This window comes from Schistocerca gregaria, chromosome 3 (assembly GCF_023897955.1).
Source record: "Schistocerca gregaria isolate iqSchGreg1 chromosome 3, iqSchGreg1.2, whole genome shotgun sequence".
In the NCBI taxonomy this organism is placed as follows: Eukaryota; Metazoa; Arthropoda; class Insecta; order Orthoptera; family Acrididae; genus Schistocerca; species Schistocerca gregaria.
In genome coordinates this window covers 698,341,874-698,368,495 of record NC_064922.1, presented here as the reverse complement: position 1 = coordinate 698,368,495, position 26,622 = coordinate 698,341,874, and the positions used below count along the sequence as shown (strand labels likewise).

Here is a 26,622-nt window from a genome sequence, read left to right as displayed (position 1 = left end):
TCATTAAGTGAGGACATGTGACACTGCTGTTGGTGACCATCCGTCGGATGGGGACATTAAGCTTGGTGGCTCCCTTGGGCTATTTGCGAGGAGCAAGCTATGTGCTGGTGCCAGGTTTCACCCTCTCCCTTCTCTCATTGTCGTTGTCGTCGTCATCATCCAATCAAAAATTAAAATGGAAGGATTCCAAGGCAGTGTAGCTAAAAAGACTGGTTCAAAATTGTCTGAAGACAGAAAGAAGAAACGTAGTGAACAGATGAAAGCAAAGGAAAAAAAGAAAAGAACACAGAACTGAAATTGGATCTTGGTCCTCAGATGACCTATTCGCAGCAAAAAATCACAAACCCTGTGGGTGTGATTATGGTGACCATTAATGGCAATCTGGAAGGATGACATTCTAGTACCACTAAGCAAAAAAAATCACAAACCCTGTGGATGTGATTACTGTGACCATTAATGGCAATCTGGAATGATGAAATTCTAGTACCACTAAGTATCTGGTACTGCTCTTCAACAAGAATGGCCCTACATTTATAGGCAAGATCAGCAACTCAAGCTTTGCATCACGACAATAGTCACTAGTAATCAACTAAAAAGCAGAAGTTCACTCTTTGGCTTCCAATCACCTAACAATTGTTCTGACTTCCCCAGATTTCATCTCTTGCTTTTATTCTTCCTTCATTTCTTCCAAAAACTAAATGTGCCCTCTGCAAGCCTGATTTGCAGCTACCCTGCACATAGTTGCATTATCAAACAAGTATGCTGGAAGTCCAAAAGCATGCCTCTCTCAAATAAAGCAGTGTTTCATTCTAGTCACTAGATATTTCAGATCAAGTTGACAGTTGATGGTTGGAGTGATGACATCACAGTTACTGATAGTCTGCGTAAACCAGTTACACTAGCCACTGATGCATCGTCTCTATGGATTGTGATAACCCCTTCAGCATCAACTAAGGCCTGAAGATGGTGAACTGAAGTGCCATAACTGGTAGCCACACAATAAATAAGATCGTAAGAATAGCTGTAAGCATTTAATTTTCTTATGCAAGTCAGCAAAACCTGCTGCAGGAGCAATTTAAAAACAGAAACGTTTTTGCATCAGAAGTAAAGCTAGTTCTACATGCTGGGATAATGAATGCTAGGGAAGCCGTAAGTGAACATTGAGGAAACATAAGTAACACTGAAGCCTGCAAAACTACATCACAACTTACAGTTAATACTAGGATGCTGAAATCGAAGAGGAAGGTGCGGTCTGAGAACTTATACAAACACACAACAATGTCAAATACCAAGGGAGATAACTCAGTGGGGACACTGGAATTGCATTCATGGAGATACTGTTTCAAATCCACCCAGTTATCCTGATTTAAGTTTATCAGGGTTTCCATAAATCCCTCAAGGAAAACGCCAGGGCACAGACGATTTCCCACCCCAATCTGAGCTTGCGGTCCACTTCTAATGACTAGTTGCTGATGGAGCAGCAAACAGTTTTTCACAATAATTATCTGAAAAATGATACTTTAAAGGTTTTTCCCATGATTTATGTTGACACAGGCACTGTTCGTACCATGAAGACAGTTGATTATGTGAATTCGTTATAGGCAAGCTTAAAGCAAGAAAGTGAGACTGGGTGGAAAAATTTTATTACAATGATAGAGTCTGTAGTTAGGCAGTACAATAACTTCATAGAAATCCATGCTGAGAAGGGCACCACTCAAAAACTTCACAGTTACAATATGGGTCTTGGTGCTTTTGGAGCTATTCAGAGATGCAACTGTATTTCTGGAATGTTAGTGCTATCTGATTATTTCACTTGTTTAGCTGCAGGTGCAAAATCTGAAAAGTCATTGTAACAAATAGCGTGGTTCATAATTTTCTCTAACACAAAGCCAATGCAAATTGCCCCTCATTCCAAAACAAAAATTTCAGTGCCACATGCATTTGTTTGTGTTGTACAGCTTTTATATTACTGTCTGTTAACTCTAGATAATATGAGTGCTGAAAAAACTGTTGTCTCCATATCACAGAAGAGAAAGTTGAAACTCAGGTGTCACACAGAACAACAAATGGAGAGTTATGGTCACAACGAGAGCACAGATTGTGCTAGAACTTGCAGTTTGGTTCACTGCAGGTTGATCTGCTCAACATAAGTTTACTTGCCCCAAATATTTAAACTTGAAGACACCATGCCCAAGAGTGGGGACACCTGGGGTAGTTTGAGTGAGCAAAATCTATGTGCAAAGCTCTTCAGCTCAGTAGAGAAATGAAAGTACATACAGGCATCAATAATGTAGACTGCAAATACAGTCTGAATGGGAAAATGCCCATCTTCTACCAACATTATTTTAGTCTCTGAGAATCATGCGATTTGCAAAATATGCACGTCTTCATAAGCTTTAAGAAGAATGAAAAGCACATATGTGTATAATTACAGACCTTTTATGAATAGCTTGGATGTACATATGATGCTAGAGTGAAAAGTCAATGCCAAGGATGGAAGGGAAACCATGTTTAGACCAAATGCAGAAAAATAGTCTCCATTAAGAGTGTAATGACAACTAATTGTTGCTGGATGATTTTGCTGTAAACAGAAAACTCACCATAAACAGTACCATTTGCCCAAACAAGAACATCCATAATAAAGAGCCATGGAAATCTCTGTATGGGGATACAATTAATCAGATACATCATGCACTTATTCAATGATGTTATGGTGAGAGGAGGTGCAGATGTTGCTTCAGACAACTGCATAGTGTTGGTCAAGTATAGACAAGAGGATGTCAACAACAATCTATAACCACACAGAAAAGGATAGGAAGTAATGTGAACACAATTGTCACCAGATAGAGGGAACAAGACGAATTCCAAAGAGAAATGGATAAAGGGAGGAGATCGACTGTCACTGAGGAGGAAGCTATTTTCGAAGTGCAATGGAAATTAACGGAACAGACAATATGACAAACGCTGGAATCCAAGCTGCAACTGAGTTATACGAGGTGAATGGTATGAGAATGACTGAAAAGGCTACTGAGGAATGGAACAGTGTAAGGAACACGAGGGAAAAAATGCTCCAGCAAGAACTTGAGCTGCCAGACAAAATTATGACAAAATGAGATTTAAGCAAAAATTACTTGCAGAGGGAAACGAGAGAAATGGAGACAAATAGAATGAAAGGCACTGAGAAATGCAGAATGAAAAGGATATTATAATAATGTTTAAAGAAATAAAAAAGAGAAAATAACCATTACTATACCAATACATAAGAAGGGTGATAAAACAATTTGCAATAGCCGTATAGGTATAGCATTGGCAATTGCTGCCTGCACAATTCTTGCTAGGCTACTGGACAAAGAAATTATGACCATATGCAGAAGCCATGGTTGTGGAATACCAATGTGATTTCAGGAAGAAAGGAGCGAGAACAGATCAGATGTTACCCCTTATATTGTTAATGGAAAAGTGTCACAAATTTAAATAATGGTACATCAAACTATATGTGGACTTCGAAATACAGCATATGACAGTGTCAATAGGAAAGGCCCCTCCAACATTATGGGAGTTGCAGATGTCAACAAAACTGTATGTCTCTCTTGAAGCGACCTATTCAGCTCCAATACAGTACTGCACTATAAAGCGACCTATTCAGCTCCAATACAGTACTACACTATAATATAATTCTAAAAACTCGTGAAAATGACTAAGCAATGCCAACTGCAAAATAAAAGCTAATGGAAAACATTCCAACAATTTCCTGTTCTTTCAAAGACTTAACCAAGAAGATTCTTTATTGGACGACACAGCCATATTCAGAAGGAACAGAGAATATCTGCTGTAAAACTGTGTAGGTCTGGAACATGAAGTGGTTGCACTTAGCCTCATCATGTGTGTGTGAGAGAGAGGGGGGGGGGGGGGGGGGATTAAAAAACAGAACACCAGAAACAAAACAAGGTGGAGAAGTGTTGAGCAGTTTGAAAGGTATGAAAGAGTAAATCAGTTTAAGTACTTGAGTGGAATGGTTAGGGACGACAATATGGTACTAACAGAGATAAATGCGAGAACAGCTGCAGGTAACAACTACTATTACAGCTTCCTTAAAATGCTGCAGTCCTGCATCATTTCAAGGCAGTTGAAGATGAAAGTTTATAAAATGAGTGTAAAACCTGTAGTTATGTATTGTCATGAAATGTGGGCAGTAACGCAAAGAGTCAGAAGTGCTTTGGATGCATGGGAATGCAAAGTAATGTGGAAGATATAGGTGCAGTATGTAATAATGGTGCTTGGAGAATTACGACCAATTCAGAACTGTATGAAATCCAGAAGAATCCACTAATAATGTAGATGTACAGGCATCAAGATTACTGTGGTTGGGACATGTGCAGGGAACGGAAAAACTGCGAGTACCAAAGAAAGTGCTATTTGCAAAGCCAGAGAGTAGCTGCTCAGTGAGAGACCAAGATTGTGATGGCTGGATGATGCAGTCACACATCTGAGAAGATCAGAAGTATGGAGATAGAGAATGCTGATGAAGTTAAGAGATGAATGGAGGTGACAGTTGACTGACAAGACGCAAGTCCTTCATGAGCTGTAGTGCCTGGAAAGAGGAGATATCATGGAAGAGAAACCTGAAATTTAGATGTCACATATAATAACAGACGCAAAGTTACAGTCACAAAAAGAGCAATGAGTGTGTCAGAACTTGCAGTTTGGTCCACCCCTGGTTGCCCTGCCCCTCTCAACAGAAGTTTACCTGCCCTGCAAGTCACACTCCAGCATGCTGTCCCTAAGAGCAGGCATGCTGGAGCAAGTACAAGTGAGCAAAATCACCTATTTACAAACTTCTTCAGCTCAGTACAGAAATGAAAATAAATACAGGCATGAGTAAAGTAAGGTAGGAAGCCCACCAGCTAACGGCAGTATTGTAGGTCTCTGAGAATCACGTGATTTGTAAAATATTTATGTCTTCATGGAGTTCATGAGCAGAGTGATGGCACAGATGTGCAGAATTATGGAACTCTCTCAGTAGCATTAATTCTTTTGTAGTATTAGGTAATAAAGGTGTCCTCAACTCAAAAGTTGGTTTGAATACCATAATGATTTACTAGGCATGGTCCTACTGAAAATGGCATATCATCGTCTTCCTCTAACCTTTGAGCAGACTTGCACAGGCAGTTATGAGGAGACCTACACTTTAATGTGGTCTCTGACCACTGGGCAACTTAGCATTTTTCATATTAGCAAATCATTGCCAGAAGTGAAAGAATCAGTAAGTGATACATAATCCTAAAACCAAGTGATGATTCAATCTTTGACCTTTGAGTTTTGCTTCAAGACACTTACCCAGAGAATACCTAACCACATGTTGTGGAATTAAGGAACAGATTTTGTGCTAAGAGCCCATGTCCATGGTTTTTTTTTTTTTCCTTTGCTTTTGTTTTTCTTCCATGAAACCTTTGGTATAGTTCTGTATCACTTTGCAGTGAAAAAAATACATATTAACAGAGCATGATAACACAAGTGTAATTAGACTAAACACTTCCAGATTAAAAGAACCTGGTACATTATTCTTAATGGAGACACAATATCAGGAAGAAAATAAATCCTTTGTACCTCAAGAAATGATTGGGTCAAGCCTATTCTACTATCCCACCTGATCAGGCAGACATTTTTAACTTTCCAAAGCTGTTCACAAATGACCCAGTTGTAAATAGGGAGGTTGCACAATCAGGCAATAGTTACGAATGCAGGAAGAATAATTCTAAAATGCCCAGGACAAAAACTGCTCCTTTATAAAAAAATAAATGTAGGAAAGGCACACAAACATGAAAAAATTCAATACTGTTTAACTACACAATCAACAACCAGACATTGTAATCAGTCACAAGTGTCAGGTAGCAAGGAGCATATGTCCAGAGTGATGGAACGATCACATACATCTAGCCATGGAAATGCTTATGTCAGAGTAATCTGAAGGAACTGCAATCATGCTTGGAAACCCATTATTCAATCAATTCATTATTTTTCTATTAGTCTGGTACTTTTACTAAGTTGGGTTAAGTTGAAGTGTCCCCCACCCCCTGGGTAATTGAGAGAGAGAGAGAGAGAGAGAGAGAGAGAGAGAGAGAGAGAGAGAGAGAGAGAGAGAGAGAGAGAGAGAGAGACTTTCAGAAATGCAGAACATAATTAAGTTAAAAAGAGAAAATTAAATAACTTACCACTAATCTGTTTGTCACTTTCGCTGCCACCATACCAAATGCAAGTATATATAGTGCTGGATGTTGCTCATATACATTTTCTGCACTCTTCCTGTATATGATATATGCAGGTAGAATTACAAGGCTAAAAGGTATGACTGGTGATAGTACACTTGTGCCCTGCATAAAGAGTAGAATTAAGATTATTAGCTGTACGTATCACACAATCTGCAAAGGTTAAAAACTCTGAGACTACATAATTATAACTGATAGTCTATGCTCTACATAATGGGAAAATGAACAGATTATGTCTACTTATTAATATTTTGCAAGTGAAATTTGGAAGACAAATTTTATCTTTTTATCAAGTGAAAATTTGCATTACTTGTTCTATTTGCTTTTAATGGTATATGTACAAGTAATTAAGAAAAATGTTATTTGTACCCTTATATTTTGATTTAGTTTCTTACTGCAAGTGAAGGGAACCAACGTATCATGTACATAAGTGTTGAAAACATTACATTGTTAATGTCACAATTACTGTAAAAATGGACTGTAATCATTACTATACTGGCTAAACAAAAAATTAATTTATTTTTTTCATGTAAGGAACATTTAATCCAGTATACTATTTAAAAAAAAGAAAATCAAGTATGTAATATATTTCTTATCTTTTAATTGTTACCAAAATGAATCTTCCTACTTCTTAACCAGTGAAAAGCGTATAGAAATAAGCACCAACTTGCACGAAAAGCAGAAGCATATTCTGTTAGTGGCTGTAGCCAAAGCTGGGTTTGGTCATATCTTACTGTTACTTTGGAAAAAAAAAAGTAAGTCACAAACCTTAAATTCTACAATGCTGTCTATAATTGAATGAATTTTCTGTATTGGCTGAAAATGGGAAGACATACTTTGTATGTCCCAAGCACATCATGCACAACCACATTTACAACTAAAGCATCAAGCATGCATGGTCCTAATCACTATTAAATTTGGTTTGGTTTGGTTGGATATATTTTGTTAATAATATTCAGCCTTTTGTCAAAATATTTTTATTTTATACTTATTGTTAATGCATTTCGGAATTACAACTCCATTTTCAAGGACTGCATACAGATAATGAGTGTTACATCTGCTTTAATTTTTCACCTAACATGATCAGAACAACAAAGTTGTTTAGTTTTACAAGAAAACAGTCAAAAGTGGAATTAACCCTGGCAATACCAACTTTATACCCACATTCTGTACATACTATAATCTAATCACATTCTTTACATTCTAAAATGAAACATTTTTGTTTTTAATTAATTGTTCTATGTGATTCTATATATGTTTTAAATTTTTTAGTTAAAATTAATCAAAAAATTTGTCTAATCGAGGTGGCCATTACGTTCTCCAAGTTGTAGATGCAACTTTGCACAACGAATGTCTTATTCAATTAATAACAACACTGTGGTAATATAAAGCATCTAGACATCAAATGTGTGTGTGTGTGTGCATAGCTACATTTGTTTTAACTATGAAAGGAGTATTCTTGGACAGAAAATCAAGCTGAACTTGTGCTATGGAAAGTCATGGAGCTACAGGTAGATGTTATTTGTATACTAGTGAAAGCCGGTCAAAACAGAAAAGTATAACAAAGTGGACAAAACAATAATAATCTGCAAAAATGTAAGAGATACACATGCAGTAAACATAGGGAGGAGACAGCTATATGTTCGAAGTATGAATTTGATTCCAAAGAGCATGATTAATTTTCTGAGAAACAATATTATGTACACTATTTGAATTTTAACTCAAATGTTTCGAGGGTTCTATAACAACTTTTACTACTCATTTAAAGAGATACTGTTTACCATGGCTAAACAAACTTAAATGTCTCTGTAAGTGGAAAAACGTGTTTTTGAAGACCATACTAAAAGATGTTTTCAAGTTCTGAACCCCATTTACGCATCATTCTAAAAGTAAGTTAATGAAAATGAACAACAATTAATAAAATTTAATTTCATTTGTGTTCATAATGTACCATCCCTGGAGCTGACAGAAAGGTTTACACAATTATTCTACTTCATTTTTATTGCCCTGGGAAAGTACAATAATGTCATCTACATATCAAAAATAAATTATTCTGCTAATACATGGTTTGAACAAAGAGTCACGTTTTCTAAATGATAAATATAAATGACAGCGAAGAAACCAGGGAGACTTGACCCCCGCAGCTACAAAATGTGGTTGTACATAAAGTTTTTTGTTAAACTAAAAATAACTGTAGACTGGAAGTGGCACATGCTGAAATGGTTATATGTCAAAATGTAATACGACAGAAAAACCACGGCAGATTTACATTACAAATCATTTTATTATTATTATTATTGTTTACATTTTATGGCCTTCACTGGACCACTCTAGCAAACTTTATACAAAGCATTTTTGAGTTTCCTGTCAGCCCAGTACTACTTCATTCTCTTGGATCTCATCCTTCTTTCTTCATCGGAAATCACCCTTCCTATTGTCTGATTGTTGAATCTCGTTTGCAGTCTGGTTTGTTTGTCTGTGAGTTTCCTGATTTTGTCAGTTTTGTTTCTTAGGTCTCCCAATGTAATCTGAAGCTCATCCATATCTTCCTTGATTTCTGTAATCCACTTAATGTTGCGCTTACTATTCAACAATTGTTCTATTATTTTCCTGATGATCCTGTTCCTGCTGTTCTGATTAGATGTCTGAAAAATGAAATTCATTTCTTCCTGATTGTACTCATTACCGATTCTATTTCCTTGTAGACTGTTTTATTTGTAGCTACTCTCCAGTGTCAATCTTTCTGGTACGATTTGTTGATGCAAGTTCTGGTGAATCTTCTCTCTATTTTGAGTATTTTGTCTATTTGTGCAGTATCAATTGTTTTGAAGATGGTTTCACTTGCGTATATTATTTCTGGTTGAGTGAGTGTTTTAATTTTGTTGCTATTGACAGTTTTTTGTTGTTGTAGGTGTTCTTGGTGATATATTGTGCTCTAGTAAATTTGTTTATTCTGTAACGCCGTGTTGGCTTTTCACTGAGGTTATATGTTATGATTTCTCCCAGATATTTAAATTTATCTACAATATTGATTTCTTGGTTTCCTATGGCAATTTTGTTTATGAGTGGTGGGTCAGTTAACATGATGACTGTATTTCCAAAGGATACTGCAAGGTCAATTTTCTATGCTATTTCCTGTAGTGAGATAACGTGTTTGGTTTCCTGAATACTGTTGGACAAGAGAGCAAGGTCATCAGCAAATCCTAGACAATTCAAACTCATGTTGTCTTTGGGTCTTCCAATTTGGATGCTCTTTGGGTTAGTCTTGTGCCATTCACTCATTATGTATTCTAAAGCACAGTTGGACAGCAGAGGTGCCAAAGCACAGTTGGACAGCAGAGGTGCTAAGCAATTTCCTTGTCTTAAACTTGTTTTTATTGTGAATGGCTCAGAGAGTTCCCCCCTGAACTTGACTTTTGATATAGTGTTGGTTAAGGTGAATTGTATCAATATGATTAATTTGTATGCAGCTCAAAATTTCTTAAGATTTTTAACATTGAAGGTTTACAGATACAGTCATATGTTTTTTTAAAGTCCACGAAGGTTATTACAAAAGTTTATTTAGTTTCTTGTAATATACTATGGCTAATTTTAAAGTGATGATCTGTTCTGCACAGTTTCTCCAAGGTCTGAAGCCTCCTTGGTGTTCACCCAACTCTTCCTCTAGCTGCTCTTTGATCCTCTTATTCTAGGATTCTGGAGAAAATTTTGTATCTGCAGTCTAAGAGAGAGATACATCTGTAATCATCTGGGTTGCTTTGATCTCTTTTTTGTGGAGTGTGTGGATTATGGCTGTGGTCAAATGTTCGGGAAACTTTTCTGTTATCCAGATTTTTGTTAGGACTGTTTGTAAGGATGTTTCAACTGTATCACTGGCATATTTCCACATTTCTGCAAAAACTTGGTCTTCTCCGCAAGCCTTATAATTTTTCATCTCTCTGGGTGCTATTTCCGCCTATTGGATTGTTGGAGGATTTATGAGATCATTTTATTTAAGAGAATGCAAATTTTGATCGTTTCACATCATTTATAACATCTAACAGAAAAGACGCTCTGGAAATTAGTAAGCCTAGAGCTAAAAAAACATTTAAAAACAGTAATTTAGGTAAAGATATAAGTGTGATGCTTCGCTTCCGTGGAATGTACACAGCATCACCTCACTTATTTCTGAGTACTAACGAAGAATATAGTATTGATGTGAATGACACAACAAAAAACAAAATTCTATGTTTCATTTCAAGAATATCAACCATGTCTAATAGGTCTTCCTTTCTGCTGCACTTAGTTTGTTGGCCAATGGAATGCGAGGAACATTTCTTACGACAGTAAGGTCATGCAGTTGTGTCCCCAAAATTATAAAACATTTTATTTGCTGCACAATATGCTGTTAAATTCTTATGATTTCATCTTATATCACACAGTGATGGCTATTTCTGAGGAAGAGGAGTCCCCTTCTTTCTTTGATGCATCTTTCCTTTAATTCTAAGCTGAGAATTCTTCTTTATGTTTTTAATCTTGTCTTTTCTTTCTGTCATTGAGCACTGGACATAAAAGATTCATCTCAAAAATAAATGAAGTAAAAATACTACTGCTTTTGCTTGTAGACAATGGAAGTGAGAAACGGGTTATAATGTGTACTACTGCAACCAGACATGATGACCAGGTTCAGCATTCCTCATGTTATGAACAAAGGAACTTACTGTTACATACAGTGAAGCTATTTTGAGGCGGGGGGAAAGAAACAAAAATACAAATTTTTGAGAATTCCTGCATTTCCCACTTCCCGTCTTCAATTATGTTTCAACACAAGTTTTATGAGGTCCGTAAACTCTTTACTTGAGGCTTAAATTATTGAAATTTTTGTTAATGATTTCTAATTTGGCTTAACTTGGACACTGACGTACAAATTTACAATAGCAAAGGGTGATAATGTAGCTCTACTGGGTACCTGCAAGTCCTCAAATGGCTGAGTAAACTCTCTGTTGGCTGCTGCTTTCACTAGTGTATGTATGCCTTCTTTAGGATATTTAACAGGTTCCTGATAACTGGAATACCGGGCTCTTTCTATAATTTACAACTAATCTAATAGAGAAATCATCTTTATGCAGTACCATTTGGGCTCTTAAAACTCGTACTTGTGGATTCAGCAAGATTATGTCCACAGATTCTTGCACAGTGAATAGGAAACTACTGCTCTTCACTGATTCTTTGCCCTATTTTTGTGAGGAATCTTTCTTAATTTATCTAATGATTTTTTTTAGGAAAAAAATGCTTGTGTTTTCTGTACATAATCACCTACCTTCATTATAACAGCAACATAGCCTTTATCAGCGTTAACAGCTATGACCTTATTTTCTTTCAATTTTTGACTGGTATTGCTCCATAAATGTCACACACTGTTGCCTTTGGTCTTCTTCCAGTGCTTTTGTCAGAGCTAAGTTGGCCTTGTCAGTCACTATTGTCCATTTTGTGGAGTGTTTATGCCAAATTTTGCAGCTTGTTTTTTGGTCTAACTTGTGCATTATATTACGATTGAGGCCTTTCTAAAACAGATTTCATCCTTCTAAAAGTCAATGACTGTTGTGTTGATGGCTGGAGACAAACTTGAATGTGGGTGGTTTTGCGAGCACTGTTGAAGGATTTTTTTTTTTTCTTTCTTCTTCTGTGTTTCAAGTTAACAGATTTTTGAGATGGATTTCTTCTATTTCTTTGTCACTTTATCATTAGTCATGTTCGTATTTGATCTTATGTGTACACATGCATAGTTGAAGTAGTTGTCTCTCTCTCTCTCTCTCTCTCTCTCTCTCTCTCTCTCTCTCTCTCTCTCTCACACACACACACACACACACACACACACACACACACACACACACTTAAATCATACACAGAAAGAAAACACCTACACCTAGAACTATTTAACTATCTACAACTTCCTCCGTCTCACTACACAAAAACTAGCAGCACAGGGCAGTGAGCTTCCCAATGGCTCAACATGATCTTGGTGATAATGATCAAACAAAATGCTGCTAATAATGGATAAGTAGCATCTGCTATCATCTACATCGTCATGATTACTCTGCAATTCACAATTAAAGAGCCTGGCAGAGGGTTTGTTGAACAACTTTCAACTAACTTCTCTACCATTCCCATGCAGGAAAAACGAACACTTAAAATCTTTCCATGTGAGCTCCGATTCCTATTTTTATTATGATGATCATTTCTCCCTATGTAAGTGGGCACCAACAAAATATTTTCACACTTGTAGGAGAAAGTTTGAGATTGAAAATTCATGAGAAGATCCTGCCTCAGCAAAAAGTGTCTTCATTTTAATGATTGTCATCCCAATTTGCCTATTGCATCCACATGACACACAATCCCCTACTTCATAATAATACTAAATGAGCTTCCATTCTTTGGACTTTTTCAACACCCTCCTTCAATCCTATCTTATATAGGTACCCTATCGTGCAACAAAAGATATGGGCAAGCGTAGAGTAGGCAGTCTCGCTACTAGAACTGCTGCATTGTTTAAGTGTTTTGTCAATAAAACACAGTCTTTGTTTCACTTTTACATCCCCTCCATAATAACATAGAAAACAAAATAAACAGGAATGAACCAACACACCTGTTACCAAAAGACAATAAACCACAAAATATTTAAGAACTTCTTACAGAACTGCTAAACTTTTCAAAAGATTTGGCATTAAAATAAGCTATTACACAAACAATAAAATAGCTCAAGTTCTTCCTCATGGTTACAACAAACTTGACAAACGTAAGCAACAAGATCACTAGCTCAAACCATCCTAGCTGTTACATACGTGATTTATTGGTTCTGAACAGTAGACTAAATCTGAAGAAACTGCAATAGATAGGGATTTAAGGAGATGGGAACTGGATAAAGTGAAAGAACCAGAGGTTGTACAGTGTTTCAGACAGAGCATCAGAGAACGATTGACAATAATAATTGGGGAGGGGGGTATAGTAGAAGAAGAATGGATAGCTTTCAGAGATGATATAGTGAAGGCAGCAGAGGATCAGGTACAAAGATTTTGGCTAGTAGAAATCCTTGGGTAACAGAAGAGAAACTGAATTTAATTGCTTAAAGGAATAAATATAAAACTGCAGCAAATGAAGCAGGCAAAAACGAATACAAACGTCTCAAAAACGAGATCAACAGGAAGTGCAAAATGGCTAAGCAAGAACGGCTAGACGACAAATGTAAGGATGTAGAGGCATATCACTATTGCTGAAATGAAAGTGCATATGCGGAAGTTTTTCAGTAATGCACATGATATACTTTATGCAGTCAAAAACAGGTAATATCTTAAAATACTTAATTTGCCTTATTAATCTCACTTGTGACAGTTTTTCTTGCAAAGCTAGTAGCTGTATCATTCTGTTCTGTTAGGAAAAAACTGAAACAACCACAACAACCGTTATGTCTATAAAGTCCTTGAAGAATGACGTTGTAGCTCTTAAAGTCACTGGACAATAATTATAAAAGAAAAGTACTCAAGACTGAATATTATTAGTACAATATATCCCTAACCTACAAGTTACTGTTGTGACAATGTCTATTAATAACAAAACATTTAAGGGCCCAAAAATCTCACGTCACAGCATCACTCCATGAGAGGAACAAAATGTAGCTGCATTGTATTGACTTCAGTCATTTCACAGAAACCCCACTAACTTACAAAATTTCATCTCCTCTAGATTAAGAGGTATTTCAACATTAAACTTAGCTTACTGGAATAAATTTAACTAAATTCACATACTAACTTCCAGCAGAACCTCACATATTCTATCATTTGCAATTCTGACTTGTAGGAACATTATACAGTAATGCAGCATTAATTATCTTGTGTTATTACTTTCAGAAGACAAATTACCCTAGGTTATAGAGGTAAAAGTTTCTTTTTCCAAAGACGATAAATTCATTTGCAAAAATACTGAAAGATGGAAGCCACAATTTTGTGAAAAGAAAATGTTGTATGGCATTAAATATAACAAATACCAACATTTTTTTAAACATAATTTCTGTACTCATGTTCTATTTCATGCAGCATCAAAATATAGGTAAAATTCACTGCTATTTCATCTTTATAATGATACCTAACTACTGTCTTTGAGACATAAATATCAAAAGACAGCACTCTAACTACTAGGGAAGAATTTAATTAAGTGCAATTATTTTGTCAAACAATGGGGGTAACAGTACTGAAAGGAAAGATTGCTACTCGCCACACACAGGTGTCAAGTCACAGACAGGTACAATGAAAAATAATGCTAGAAATGTTCAGCTTTACTTTAGGATTACACACACACACACACACACACACACACACACACACACACACACACACACACACACACACAGAGAGAGAGAGAGTTGATGACAGTTGTGGTCTAAAGCTGAAGATTTGAACATTTCTAGCATTCTTTTTTATTGTACCTTTCTGTGAGTCAATGCCTTCTCTGCGAGGTGACTAGGAATCTACACTTTCAATATTGTTGCAAGATACTTTGTGACATAGCATGGAGTGTCAAGCTACCCCACTTCAATTCTCCCAATATCTGAAGTAATATAGTCTATCAATACAGACTGTGTGTTTGCTACAACAAAGCAAGTAACACAATAGCAAAACTTCTAACACAATAATCCCTCTATTAAACAAAATTAGCTGTTCCAGCTACTCGGGTGTCATAAGAAGGCCTTATCTGAGTAGGGAGTAATCTCTTTTAGCTAAACCTAGTACTGATTCTGTCAACATTGTAAACAGTTAACTCCCAGGACTGAAATACCTACTTAACGGGGATATAATCACACTGGCTTCAAACTGAACTAATATAAAGTTCTCAAGTTTCCAGCATAGTTACAGTGGCAGGGAAGCATGATATTGCAACTAGATTCACTTTCATTTTTATCAGAAGAAAATGAGAATATATTTTTGACATGTCATACTTTTCAGAATGAAGGTAGGTAGGTAGATAAGTAGGAAGATTCCAAGTTTAACATTATATCAGTGTTACAGTCGTTATAAACAGAGCACAAGCTTGGACTGAGGGAAGTCAGAAAGACAACTGACTGAGCACTTGCAATGGAACTATTTAAGTGTTCACTTTAAGTGCTTCAAGAGAATCACAGAAAACCTAAATTTGGGTGGACAGACAGGGATCTGAACAGTCATCCTCCTAAATAAAAGCCCAGTGTCTTACCAGTGAGCCACCTCGCTAAAATTTTTTTCTTTCCGATTCATAGCTTGATGGTTCACATAATCATGCAGCAATCTGGCTATAAAATCACAGATCATGTTGTCATGTTTATGAGGTCTGTTCAAAAAATTCTGGAACATTCATAACTACATGCCAATGATGCACTGGAGTGACATGCGGTTTGCTTCCCTCCACACATCTGTGTTTAATGTGTAACTGCCAGAAGCTTCATTGTTGTATGTCTATTAGTTATTCAGTGCTGTATTGAGTAGAACATTGTGTCTCACAGTTTATGTGAATTTCGAGATGGCAGAGTGAGAGGAGCAATGTGTCTGCTTTGAATTTGGCATGAAACTCAAGAAAACCTTTACAGTGAAACACCAAATGATGCAGGAAGCTTAAAGTGATGAGTGCTTAAGCCGTACTGATATTACAAATGGTCCACATGGTTTAAAAATGGCCAGATTGAAGTTAAAGATGACCTTCGTTCAGGACGCTCTTCGATGCCTACCAATGAAGCTCATGTCACGAATGTCAATAAACTTGTGTGTGCCAATAGAAGACTTCACTGTTCAAAGAATACGTTGTGTTGCCGCCAAGTTTGTCCCACAGCTCCTGAATAAAGACCAGAAAGACCTTTGCCTTGCAATCTGCGAAGAGCTTTCGATCATGCAAATGAGAACGAGATGTTCCCAGACTCATAACTGATGACGAGACTGAGGTTCGATCTTCACAATACGTTGGGAAAGGTTCTCCAAGACCAAAAAAGGTTCTTCAGGTCAGGTCAAATGTCAAAGCCATGCAGATAGTTTTCTCTGACTTTGGAGGATTAGTTCAGGATGAATTTATGCCATAGGGACAAGTCATTAATCAACGGTACTATCAGGTCATGCTGTGATGCCTGTGAGAAGGGAACGGGCTGAAACACAGCGAGACAATTCATGGCTCTTGCAGCACAATAACACACCAACATATTCATTCCTGTTGGCATGTGACTATAGCACAAAAAACAAAATCACTGTGCTGTCTTACCCTCTGTAATCTCCAGACCTGGTCCCTAAAGACTTCCTTTATTTCCAAAGTTGAAAACCCCGTTGAAAGGACAAAGATTTTCTGTGACAGATGAGACAAAAAAACTGAAGACTGTGCTTCCTGCAATCTAGCAAGAAGAGTACCAAGGCTGCTTTCCTATGTGGAAACTGTAATGGGAGTGGTGTATCAATTGTGGAAGAAAGTATTTCAAAGGAGACCATGCACAATGAGTAAAAGGTATGCATAGAAAAGTGTTGACAGTAAAGCTCCAGAATTTTTTAATAGACCTCTTAATAGTGCTCACATAGTACTGCCTTCAGCAACTAAAAGAGTCAATAATTAAGCAATCCAAAATATCCAGCAGGAACAGTTTGTATTTAACATTTGCATTCTATGCTTTCTTGAGGTAGAGAATGAGCATAAGCAGATGGGAGCTATGAAACGTGACAAGCAGCACAGACAAAACAAAAAAGGCCAATCAAAGGAAAATTTAATAAGGACACAATTAAAAGAAGTGTAGCAAGAAGCATGACAAAGGAAAATCTGGGAGGAAGTACTGTTGATTCAGGATGGCCACATGAAGCAACCTGTACTGGTGGACTAGTATGCACATAGGACATATGGAAAAATCTCAGGTCTGTGGAGGAATCCAGTTAGGAATATTTTACGAATAATACTATGTTTTTGCTGCTGTATCTATTAACCATGTTAATATAGCATAACAAAACACTGTTATACATCTGTCGTGTGTATATTCAGTCATACTGAAATGACAGGCTTATGGGGCAAAAACCGAACAGTGCCATGACAGAAATCATTTTAAGTCTGGTTGAGTAATAAGTTCAACAATGGAACACGGCAAAAGAAGCAAGGGTTTAAAACATTCTGGAATTCTGCACTGATTCTAAATCAGAAAAGGCAGAATTTCAATCTTCTCTTGCATGTATGACAATGATTTGATTACGATACCAAATTTAATCAAAGAAAATAAATATTTAGTTAATTGAATGTTCTTTGGTCTAATGTAACAATACAGAAGAAAGAACAGTATTAGATAAATTTCATTAGTAAGAAGACCACTCAATCTATAATGAAAACAAGTAAAATAAATTTGAAGTAGGAGGTAAGACCGAACAAGACATAATACAGAGACAAGAAAATTTCGTGAAAACGAGAACACTAAAAACAACATGAAATTGACATTTTTAGTGTAATAACGCAAAATCTGCAATTTCTATGAAAAAACATGGAATTTGTCATTTTCACGTGTAAAAATATTATAAATCTGAGGACTACAGTTCACTAATATTCATAACTAATAATTATTGAACACTGAAATTGCATTTTGTCTTCTTTTTTCTCAAGACAGACGTTCACGTGTAATCTTAAAATCACATTCCATTTCCCATGTAATAAACTATGACATGGCATCAAAAATAGATGTGAAATTGGCAAAAAGTAAAACTGAATTTGGCCAAAAAAATAACACAAAATTTGGCATAAAATAAAATGATTTTTCCCTGTCCTTAAATATAACCATATTACCTTAATTTCATGCAACAAATACTTGAAAATTTATTAATTAGGTGTGACATTTCGATGGAAGTATGGCCAGTTCCTTAAGGTAGCCAAAGAGAAGCAATGGCTATAGAAATAAAATACAGCTATGCTGTAGACCTGAGTAAGACTAAAGGACACTTTATTCTATTACTGATGCTTAGCAACAATGTGGCAAATAGGTCACAGGTTTGGTACTTATTTTATCTCTAGAAAAAGTTGTTCTTTATATCACTACAACTACTGGGGAGTACGAGTATGAAAAGGAGTAATACTGAGACTCCGAGAAAAAACAGAACTCTTAATTCACTGTGATGATCCTACACTGTGGCAACAGGAACTACAAAAATTCACAAGTCAAAAAAGGGTAACAATTACAACATCAATGAAAATTCCACCTCTACCACTCTGGCCTGTGGTAGCACAAACACCAACATTCAATATAGTAAGAGGAAAAACTGCATACTGAAAACAATACAATTTCACAGATTTGGAATGGAAACAGTAAGTGGGCACTATACACATGCATAAGATAATTTTGAAATGTTTCCATATCAGTGAAGCTACAGCCATTGTGTGTAGCCAGTAACAAGCCATTTACAGAAAATTGTTACATAAAACTAGTGAGAGTAAAAAGACCGATGACACTAGCGCAGAGGAGAGTACTGAAATACAAGTTTCTGACCAAATCCTTGTTACAGCCATGCATTTACATACTTGCTGCAAACTGTTGTATTTGTGAAGATGTGTCTCAATGTGTTATCAGCTTATCAGCTTTGATTATAGATAAAACTGCAGAGTTGGTGGGGCCACCCTGCATTTCATACACTGCTGGGACACTGCAGCTAATGGAACAGCATATTATTATTAGGCACAATATTCTGAGAAATGAAATACAGAACAGAAATTATCAGCACAGCCAAAGCACTGACATCAATATTCAATGCAGGTTTTTAATTTGTTACAGCAAGAAGAAAACTATTGTAAAAAGCTTGACAAACCAACTTACGGCTACAGTACAGTCACTCGTTCCACAACCATATGTTATTATGGTTACCACTCGAGAATGAGATAATGCTGCAGCCATGAGAACTGCCACAGACATTGGAACCAACCAAAGTTCCATATTTATCCAAGGAAGCTGTATTGCAATCAAAATTATTCATCACATTTATCAGACAGCTCCTCAATGCAGCAAATACTTAACAGACCATTAATGAGAGGCAAATCAGACCAGTGGAGCTAACATCAAGCTGCATCAGAACTATGTCGAATAAGAGTTCCAAGAATCAACAATCACAAAATAATTAAGGTATTGATAAACTGAAATCATTTTGCATTAACAGAAACGTTGCAAGTAAACATAATTTTGGGAAAAGTAAAATCTGCTTCATCCTGCAACCTGTTGCAGTCTAGGAAATGAAGAATGAAATAAACAAGATTATTGAAATGGATCAAAACCATTAAGCAGCAAACGTTTTTATAATTAACAATAATGCAATATGAAACATGAAATGGCGACAAATGACATTCACTTGTTCGGTACAGGTAAGATGACATGTAAAACATCACAAATAACTAGTTACTACCTGCTTAGAATGAATTGATGTAAAGTTACATGATGATATGAAGTTTCTTTTTGTTTTAGTTTCATGTGGTTCATGCTAGTGCACATAGTCACCAATGCAAAACATGCCAAAAGTAAATATGTAAATTTACTACTGCCAAGCCTAGCATAACCAGCAGCTGTTAGACAGCATTAACTTTAGAGTTTAACTGATGGGCCTGTGTGTATACAATGACTGGTACCTACTTAAGCAACCTCCCCAGATCTTCTATAAGAATGAATTATCCACTGGCAAAACAAAATTTATTGTAAATCAGTGTTAAAAATGTAACATCAAAGACTTCACAACTCCTTTGCCTGTTGAGCACTGTGACACACAAATTTTGAGTTCTATGGTGAAATTTTAATTTTGTTCTATAAATGAGTTTGGCTCTCAAACTGAGTTTAACACTAATTTGCATAGGTGCTTTAGCCCAACCGATAAGCCGTGCGATCGAAAGTACTACTTTGTGGGCAGGAAGGCATGCCGGCACTGGCACAAATCCACCCAGCAGATCAGTGTCAAGGTCCTGTGTGCCGGCCAGTCTGTGGACAGTTTTTAAGGTGGTTTTCCATCTACCTCGGCGACTGCAGGCTGATTCCCCTTGTTCCACCTCAGATACACTATGTCGGTGATTGCTGCGCAAACACTTTCTCCATGTACACGTACACGATAATTACTCTACCACACAAACATTGGGGTTACACTCATCTGGTGTCAGATGCACCCAGGGGAGGGGATCCACTGGGGGCCAAACCGTACAATAACCCTGAGTTCACTGTGGGGTGGCGGTGGGGTGAATGGACTGCTGTAGCCTGTTGTGGGGTTGTGATCCACTGAGGGCTACGGCAGGTACGAAGCCTCTTCATCGTTCCTAGGTCCACAGTTCAATACAATAGGTGCTTTGGTAACAATCTTCACTATTGCCTCCTTCCCTCTTTCACATTTCGTCCCAATATTGTCACTGTTCATCTCACTTCGCTGTCTTCCTTTAATCTCTTCAAAACACTTGAATATTTCATACTGATTAGATTTTATGAATGTTATTATAAGCCAGTTTGACAACATTTTTAACCTGTCTTCAACAGTGTTACTTCTATTAATCTTTGTTGTCTGGCCCTGTAATTAGACGGCTGCTTCAGAATAATGTGCCCTGACAACTCTCGTCTCCACAACACAGTTATAATTATCTTCTTCTTTTTCATCACTACTAATATTTGTCAACATACAAAATGGAAACTGTAAGGTCTCCAATTTGGAGAAAGAAATTTAAGACGTGCACTATTATTTTTCCACAATCCACACAGTACTTTCTAACTTTCTCTATATTTAGATAATGACCACAGACACTTATAAGCAGCAAAAAGGGTTTAGTGATTATACATGCTTCACACAGAAGCTCTGCACCTTCAGCTTTTACAGCTATTTATCAATAAATAGCATTGAATGTAATATAATGTAGTAGTGTAGTTACAGGTGGTTATATTACCACATAAACAACTGTCAAATATTTTTAATTTGTTGATTTCCAACTATAAAACATTAGTCAGCTCTTCCCTAGAATGGTGTTCAACTTAATATCTGGAAGTTTTGTTTTGTAACAACATCCCAACGACTTTGCAATGAAGAGATCCTTTTCTAATAACCATTTTCATTCATCTATTAGGCCATAAGGTTGAATGAATCAAATGTATTAATCTTTCTAATTCTCATATAACATTTCCTTAACTCAACTGCACTTTCCTAAAACCATTAAATTTTTTTATGTCAAACCACTTAACATTATTATTCCACGGTATTATAATGATGTAAAGCCCTACATTAAATGTAAATAATGACAGAGGTTACATGTGCACTTTCTTTTAATCATTCTTAGGTGGCTGTACATAACTTGTCACTTTATATTAAAGGTTATCTATTTTTTCAACTACTGTTTAATCCACATTATTTGAGTAAGGTGTGTAGGCACAATGAGCACCATATAAGAATCACACAGTTGTGTGCACCAACCCAAACATAATATAATCATAACAATGGTTATTTTCTGTAATAAGACATGAACAAAGGAAAAAAGTGAGAGACAGGAGGAACACAAGCTGCAGACAACATGGAAGTGTTCTCAATACAAGCAACCAATAAATATTTGCTGAACTTACAGCAACTGTTGAGCCGTTTTTTCCAACTCCCCCCTTTTGAAAGACAAGGAAGAACTGTGTGAAAAGATGCAAGTAGCCACAAAAAAATGCAGCACTTACAAAGTGACACACTCTTCCCCCTGTCCAAGGAATCTAATGAAAGAAAATATAAAACTGATAAGACTTTCATTTTTGTTTTGTTGTTGTTTTATGATGCTGGTTCTGAAAAACAAGTAATGTTAGTAAATGAGAAGTACAGAATACAGCCAAACACCAGTGAGATACCTACGAAGAAGGCAGGTTAAGAATAATTAAGTACAATGATTTTTCATAATTTAAAGCCAAAACTGCTGCTACCACATATTACCACCAGCTGCTGAATTGTGGAACAGAGTTCATAGTAAAATCCTGCATTCTTTCAACACCACACAATAAACAATGAGTACACACACACACACACACACACACACACACACACACACACACACACACACACACACACACATATATATATATATATATTTATATATATATTAAAAACAAAGATTCCAAGACTTACCAAGCGGGAAAGTGCCGGCAGACAGGCACATGAACAAAACACACAAACACACACACAGAATTACTAGCTTTCGCAACCGATGGTTGCTTCTTCAGGAAGGAGAGGGAAAGACGAAAGGATGTGGGTTTTAAGGGAGAGGGTAAGGAGTCATTCCAATCCCTGGAGCGGAAAGACTTCCCTTAGGGGAAAAAAAAGGACAGGTGTGTACCTGTCCTTTTTTTTCCCCTAAGGGAAGTCTTTCCGCTCCCGGGATTGGAATGACTCCTTACCCTCTCCCTTAAAACCCACATCCTTTCGTCTTTCCCTCTCCTTCCTGAAGAAGCAACCATCGGTTGCGAAAGCTAGTAATTCTGTATGTGTGTTTGTGTGTTTTGTTCATGTGCCTGTCTGCCGGCACTTTCCCGCTTATTTTCAAACTATTTGAAACCCTGACAACCACTAATGGCATACTTAATTCTGCAGATGATTCAGACTCTCAAATAAAAAATCAGAAAAACATGTTCACCGTACTACCCCTGCAAATAATCTCACATCACGTAATCAAGTATGGATTACCTTACGAATACAAGATTTCTTAAATTACCAGCACTTATATTTAATGATTCTTTTTAAGCATAACAACATGTCATGATTAAGGCCAGTAGACAATGTTAGATGAACATGAAGAGTAAATAAGTCATGGTTTCACTGAAGCAATGACATCATAGGTTGAAAAAGGGATACCATAGAGAATCTACACCACTGCCGCTGCCTGGAGATGAGAACCTAATGCTTAAAACTTTTAAAAGCAGTAGGTGGGAAGGGGGAGGGGGTGGGGGGTGGGGGAGAGAGGGAGAGAGAGAGGGAGAGAGAGAGAGAGAGAGAGAGAGAGAGAGAGAGAGAGAGAGAGAGAGAGAGAGAGAGAAGTATTTTGTGTATCTCTTAATGGGTCAACTTAAAATCATAAATCACACTTAACTCTCCTAATTTTTAAAAAAAATTTTCCTTTTTGGTCTGCACTGAAGATGTTGGAATATAAAATGACCACGGGTAGAGTCTACGACACTGTTGAACAGCATAGCAATAATGACAGTCAGGGTCGTCGTATGGTACAGCTTTTGTAACATGTCAATGACAAACGATGACGAGCACCACTGAAATCCTCTGGTCAGGAGCATGGGGGAGGCACGAAGAACACAAAGAATCAGGAACTATAACATGGTAGCAGCATGGTGAGTCAGCAGTTTCTTGCCAAGGCACTGGCACCTTCAAATTCATAAAGTAGCAATGATATTATGAGAAGGAAGTTGCTACTCACCATATAGCAGAGATGCTGAGTTGCAGATAGGCACAACAAAAAGATTTTCTCACTTAAAGCTTTTGGCCAATGGCCTTTGTCAACAGCAGACACACACACACACACACACACACACACACACACACACACACACACACACACACACACACACGCAAACTCAACTCTCACAATTTTTTGTCGTGTCTATCTGCGACTCAGCATCTCCGCTATATGGTGGGTAGCAACTTTCGTTCTCATAATATTGTTTCATTCCATCTGGGATTTTCCATTGTTTGATTAAAGTAGGAATGAATTATTTTATGACACAGTGTTACTATCATGTGGTAGTCCCCTTTCCAAGCTAAACAATTCCATTATGAAATTGTTTCTGAAGAAGTATAATGTAAAGGCTGTTCTTAAGTAAGAGTACTTCAGTCCTTATCAGAAGAAAAAGCTGTCAAAAATCAGATAAGTAGCAGCTCATGAATCAGTGTACCGATCACACACTTTAACTTAGCTACTGAGTGGAGAATACTATGAGCAGAAGCTTGTAGTCAGCTCTTAAGAACATTGGCTATTGGGAAAAGCCTTGCCTCTGAAAGCAGCCAGCTTACAAAAGAAAAACACGTATAATGTGTTAATGCACCACTAAAGTACCAGATACAGCCTCCTCGTTTCACACCAAAAACAAATCAACACAATATTCGCAATGACTACTTACTGCAATGGTGCAAAATACTGTTAGATAACTAAGATTAGCACCAACTGTACACATTCTGGAGTGGCACAAAGTCATCAGATTTGCACCAACCGGAGATGGGCCTAGTTGAAGTGTGTGAGCTGTACTTTATTCTAGATGAAATCACTAATGGGCAAAGCAGACACATACTGAATATTTCAATGGGATCTTTGGAGAGCAAGTGAAATTTATGCTTCTGTTGACGTTCTTTGTTGAGGAAAGTGACGATGCCATGTTTTATGATGTGGGCTGAGATAGAAGTAAAATATGAACGACTATAGATGATGCTTAGAGGTCAAAGCTTCTTATATGACAATTCCATTTTTCAATCTGATATCTAGGTTTTATAGTTTAAAACACGACTACATATTTCTACGAGTTTGTGAAGCATTAAAAGAGAAATACTCATAAATGAACAAGTTTGTATCTTTCATTAAAATAATCTTTGGAATAATCTCTGTCAACAATACAAAAGTTCATACTAATTTACTACCTCTCCTCATCATCACTAGGTGGGATATTTGGTTGAAAACAGCAATACTTATCTAATAAATTTCAGTCTATATGACTATTTATTTTAGAGTTTTCTGAATGATTTTCAGCTATATGAAATGATACACAACTATCAGTAAACAAAAACTGCAAGATGTGAAAATGTGGACACTACTTCCTGAAAACAATCATAAGAAAACTGGAGGAGCAAAAAACACAGTGAATCTTTTGATAGATGATGATAATGAACATGAAGGTATCTGGAAACAGAAGATCGAGCAAAGCTTAGTCCAAATTATCAAACAATGGAAACTCCTGGTAGGAATATCATTAATGCAGAAAAAGACAGCCACAGCCTTCATCAGTAAAAGAGAGACACACACCATTCATTTACACATGCAAGCCCACCTCATGCACACACTACTGTCGACTCCAGCATATCAGCATTCTGACCTGAGATGCTGGAGTTGAAGGTCATATGTGCCTTAGGTGTGCTTGCTTGTATGTACGAATGGTGTGTGTGTCTCTCTCTTTTACTGATGAAGGCTGTGACCGAATGCTTCATGTAGGCGTCTTAATTGTGGGTATCTGCAACCTAATGAGTCTTCTTTACGGTAAGTAGCAATCTGTCCCTTCCTAAACTATTCATAACTCCAACTATTATGATGAGGACATGGCAATAAACAAAAATGTATGGATAAATGAAAGATAATTTGCTTGAGAATGAGTAATAGTACTAGTGGTATGCTGCTGCAAACAATCATGTCATTTAAATAGTGATGTATAACATGATTATGGAAAGGATAGTTGCCATGCTGAATTGCAGATAGGCACAATAAGAAAGACTGTTGGAAACTGAGCTTTCAGTCCACAAGGCCCGGTTGAAATTACATAACAGACAGACAGACACACACACACACACACACACACACACACACACACACACACACACACACAAAAGGACAGTGTTTAGCAGCTAAAGCCAGAATGCAAGCAGCAGTGCATGATGACAGAAGCAAGCAGATGGTGGAGACCAGGAGAAGTCTGGGGGTTGGGGAGGGATAGCAGGATAGGGGTAGGGGACAGTTAAGTGCTGCTGCACTGTGGAAAGTTAATTGGGAGCAATTTGGGGGCAATAGGTGTGGATTGCAGTTGGATGGAGCAGTGAACTGAGTCAGGCAGCAGGGTTCATCATTGATCTTTGGTTGAATCTGATTGGTAGGGTGCACTCCTCCCACAGTGGTATTCTGCCTACCACCGAACCTACACAATATCCTTGTCCATCATTATACAATCCCTGTTCCCAATCCCTTTCCTCATGGCTCACATCCCTGTAATAAACCTGGACACAAGACTTGTCCCATACTTCCTTCCATCACCACTTACTCCAGTCCAATCACTAAAATCACTTATCCCTTCAAACTAAGCTGCAACCACTGTGCTGATTCTTTGTGGGCATGACAATCCATAAGCTGTCTGCCCGCATGAATGACTGTGACCAATAAACAGCTGGCCCACCTAGTTGCTGAACATGCCACAAAACACGACACACTTAATTTCAATGATTGCTTCACAGCCTATGCCATCTGGATCCTTCACATCAACAACATTCCTGTAATCCTCTTAGCCTCAACCATCTTTAGTCACTGTCCTCACCCATGTAGCCCCTTCACTGCTTCCATTCCAGCACTACACAGCCCTGTATTCCACCACCACACCTTTAGTCTTTATTTCTCACCT

The 26,622-nt window shown here is 37.2% G+C and overlaps 1 protein-coding gene across 4 annotated transcripts in view; it reads right to left on the bottom strand.

Moving 5' to 3' along the window:
* LOC126354709 (cholinephosphotransferase 1) overlaps window positions 1-26,622 on the bottom strand; it is a 180,342-nt gene that overhangs the window by 104,767 nt on the left and 48,953 nt on the right. For 3 of the 4 annotated variants that reach the window (XR_007565376.1, XM_050004550.1, XM_050004553.1), the window contains one exon: window positions 6,213-6,371. Coding sequence is in view for 3 of the 4 variants with exons in the window: in XM_050004550.1 (XP_049860507.1) it covers window positions 6,213-6,371 (159 nt within the window). In the remaining variant the exon portion in view is untranslated. Of the gene's footprint in view, window positions 1-6,212; window positions 6,372-21,837; window positions 21,970-26,622 lie in introns of all 4 variants that reach the window. The other variant, XM_050004551.1, reaches the window with a different exon arrangement.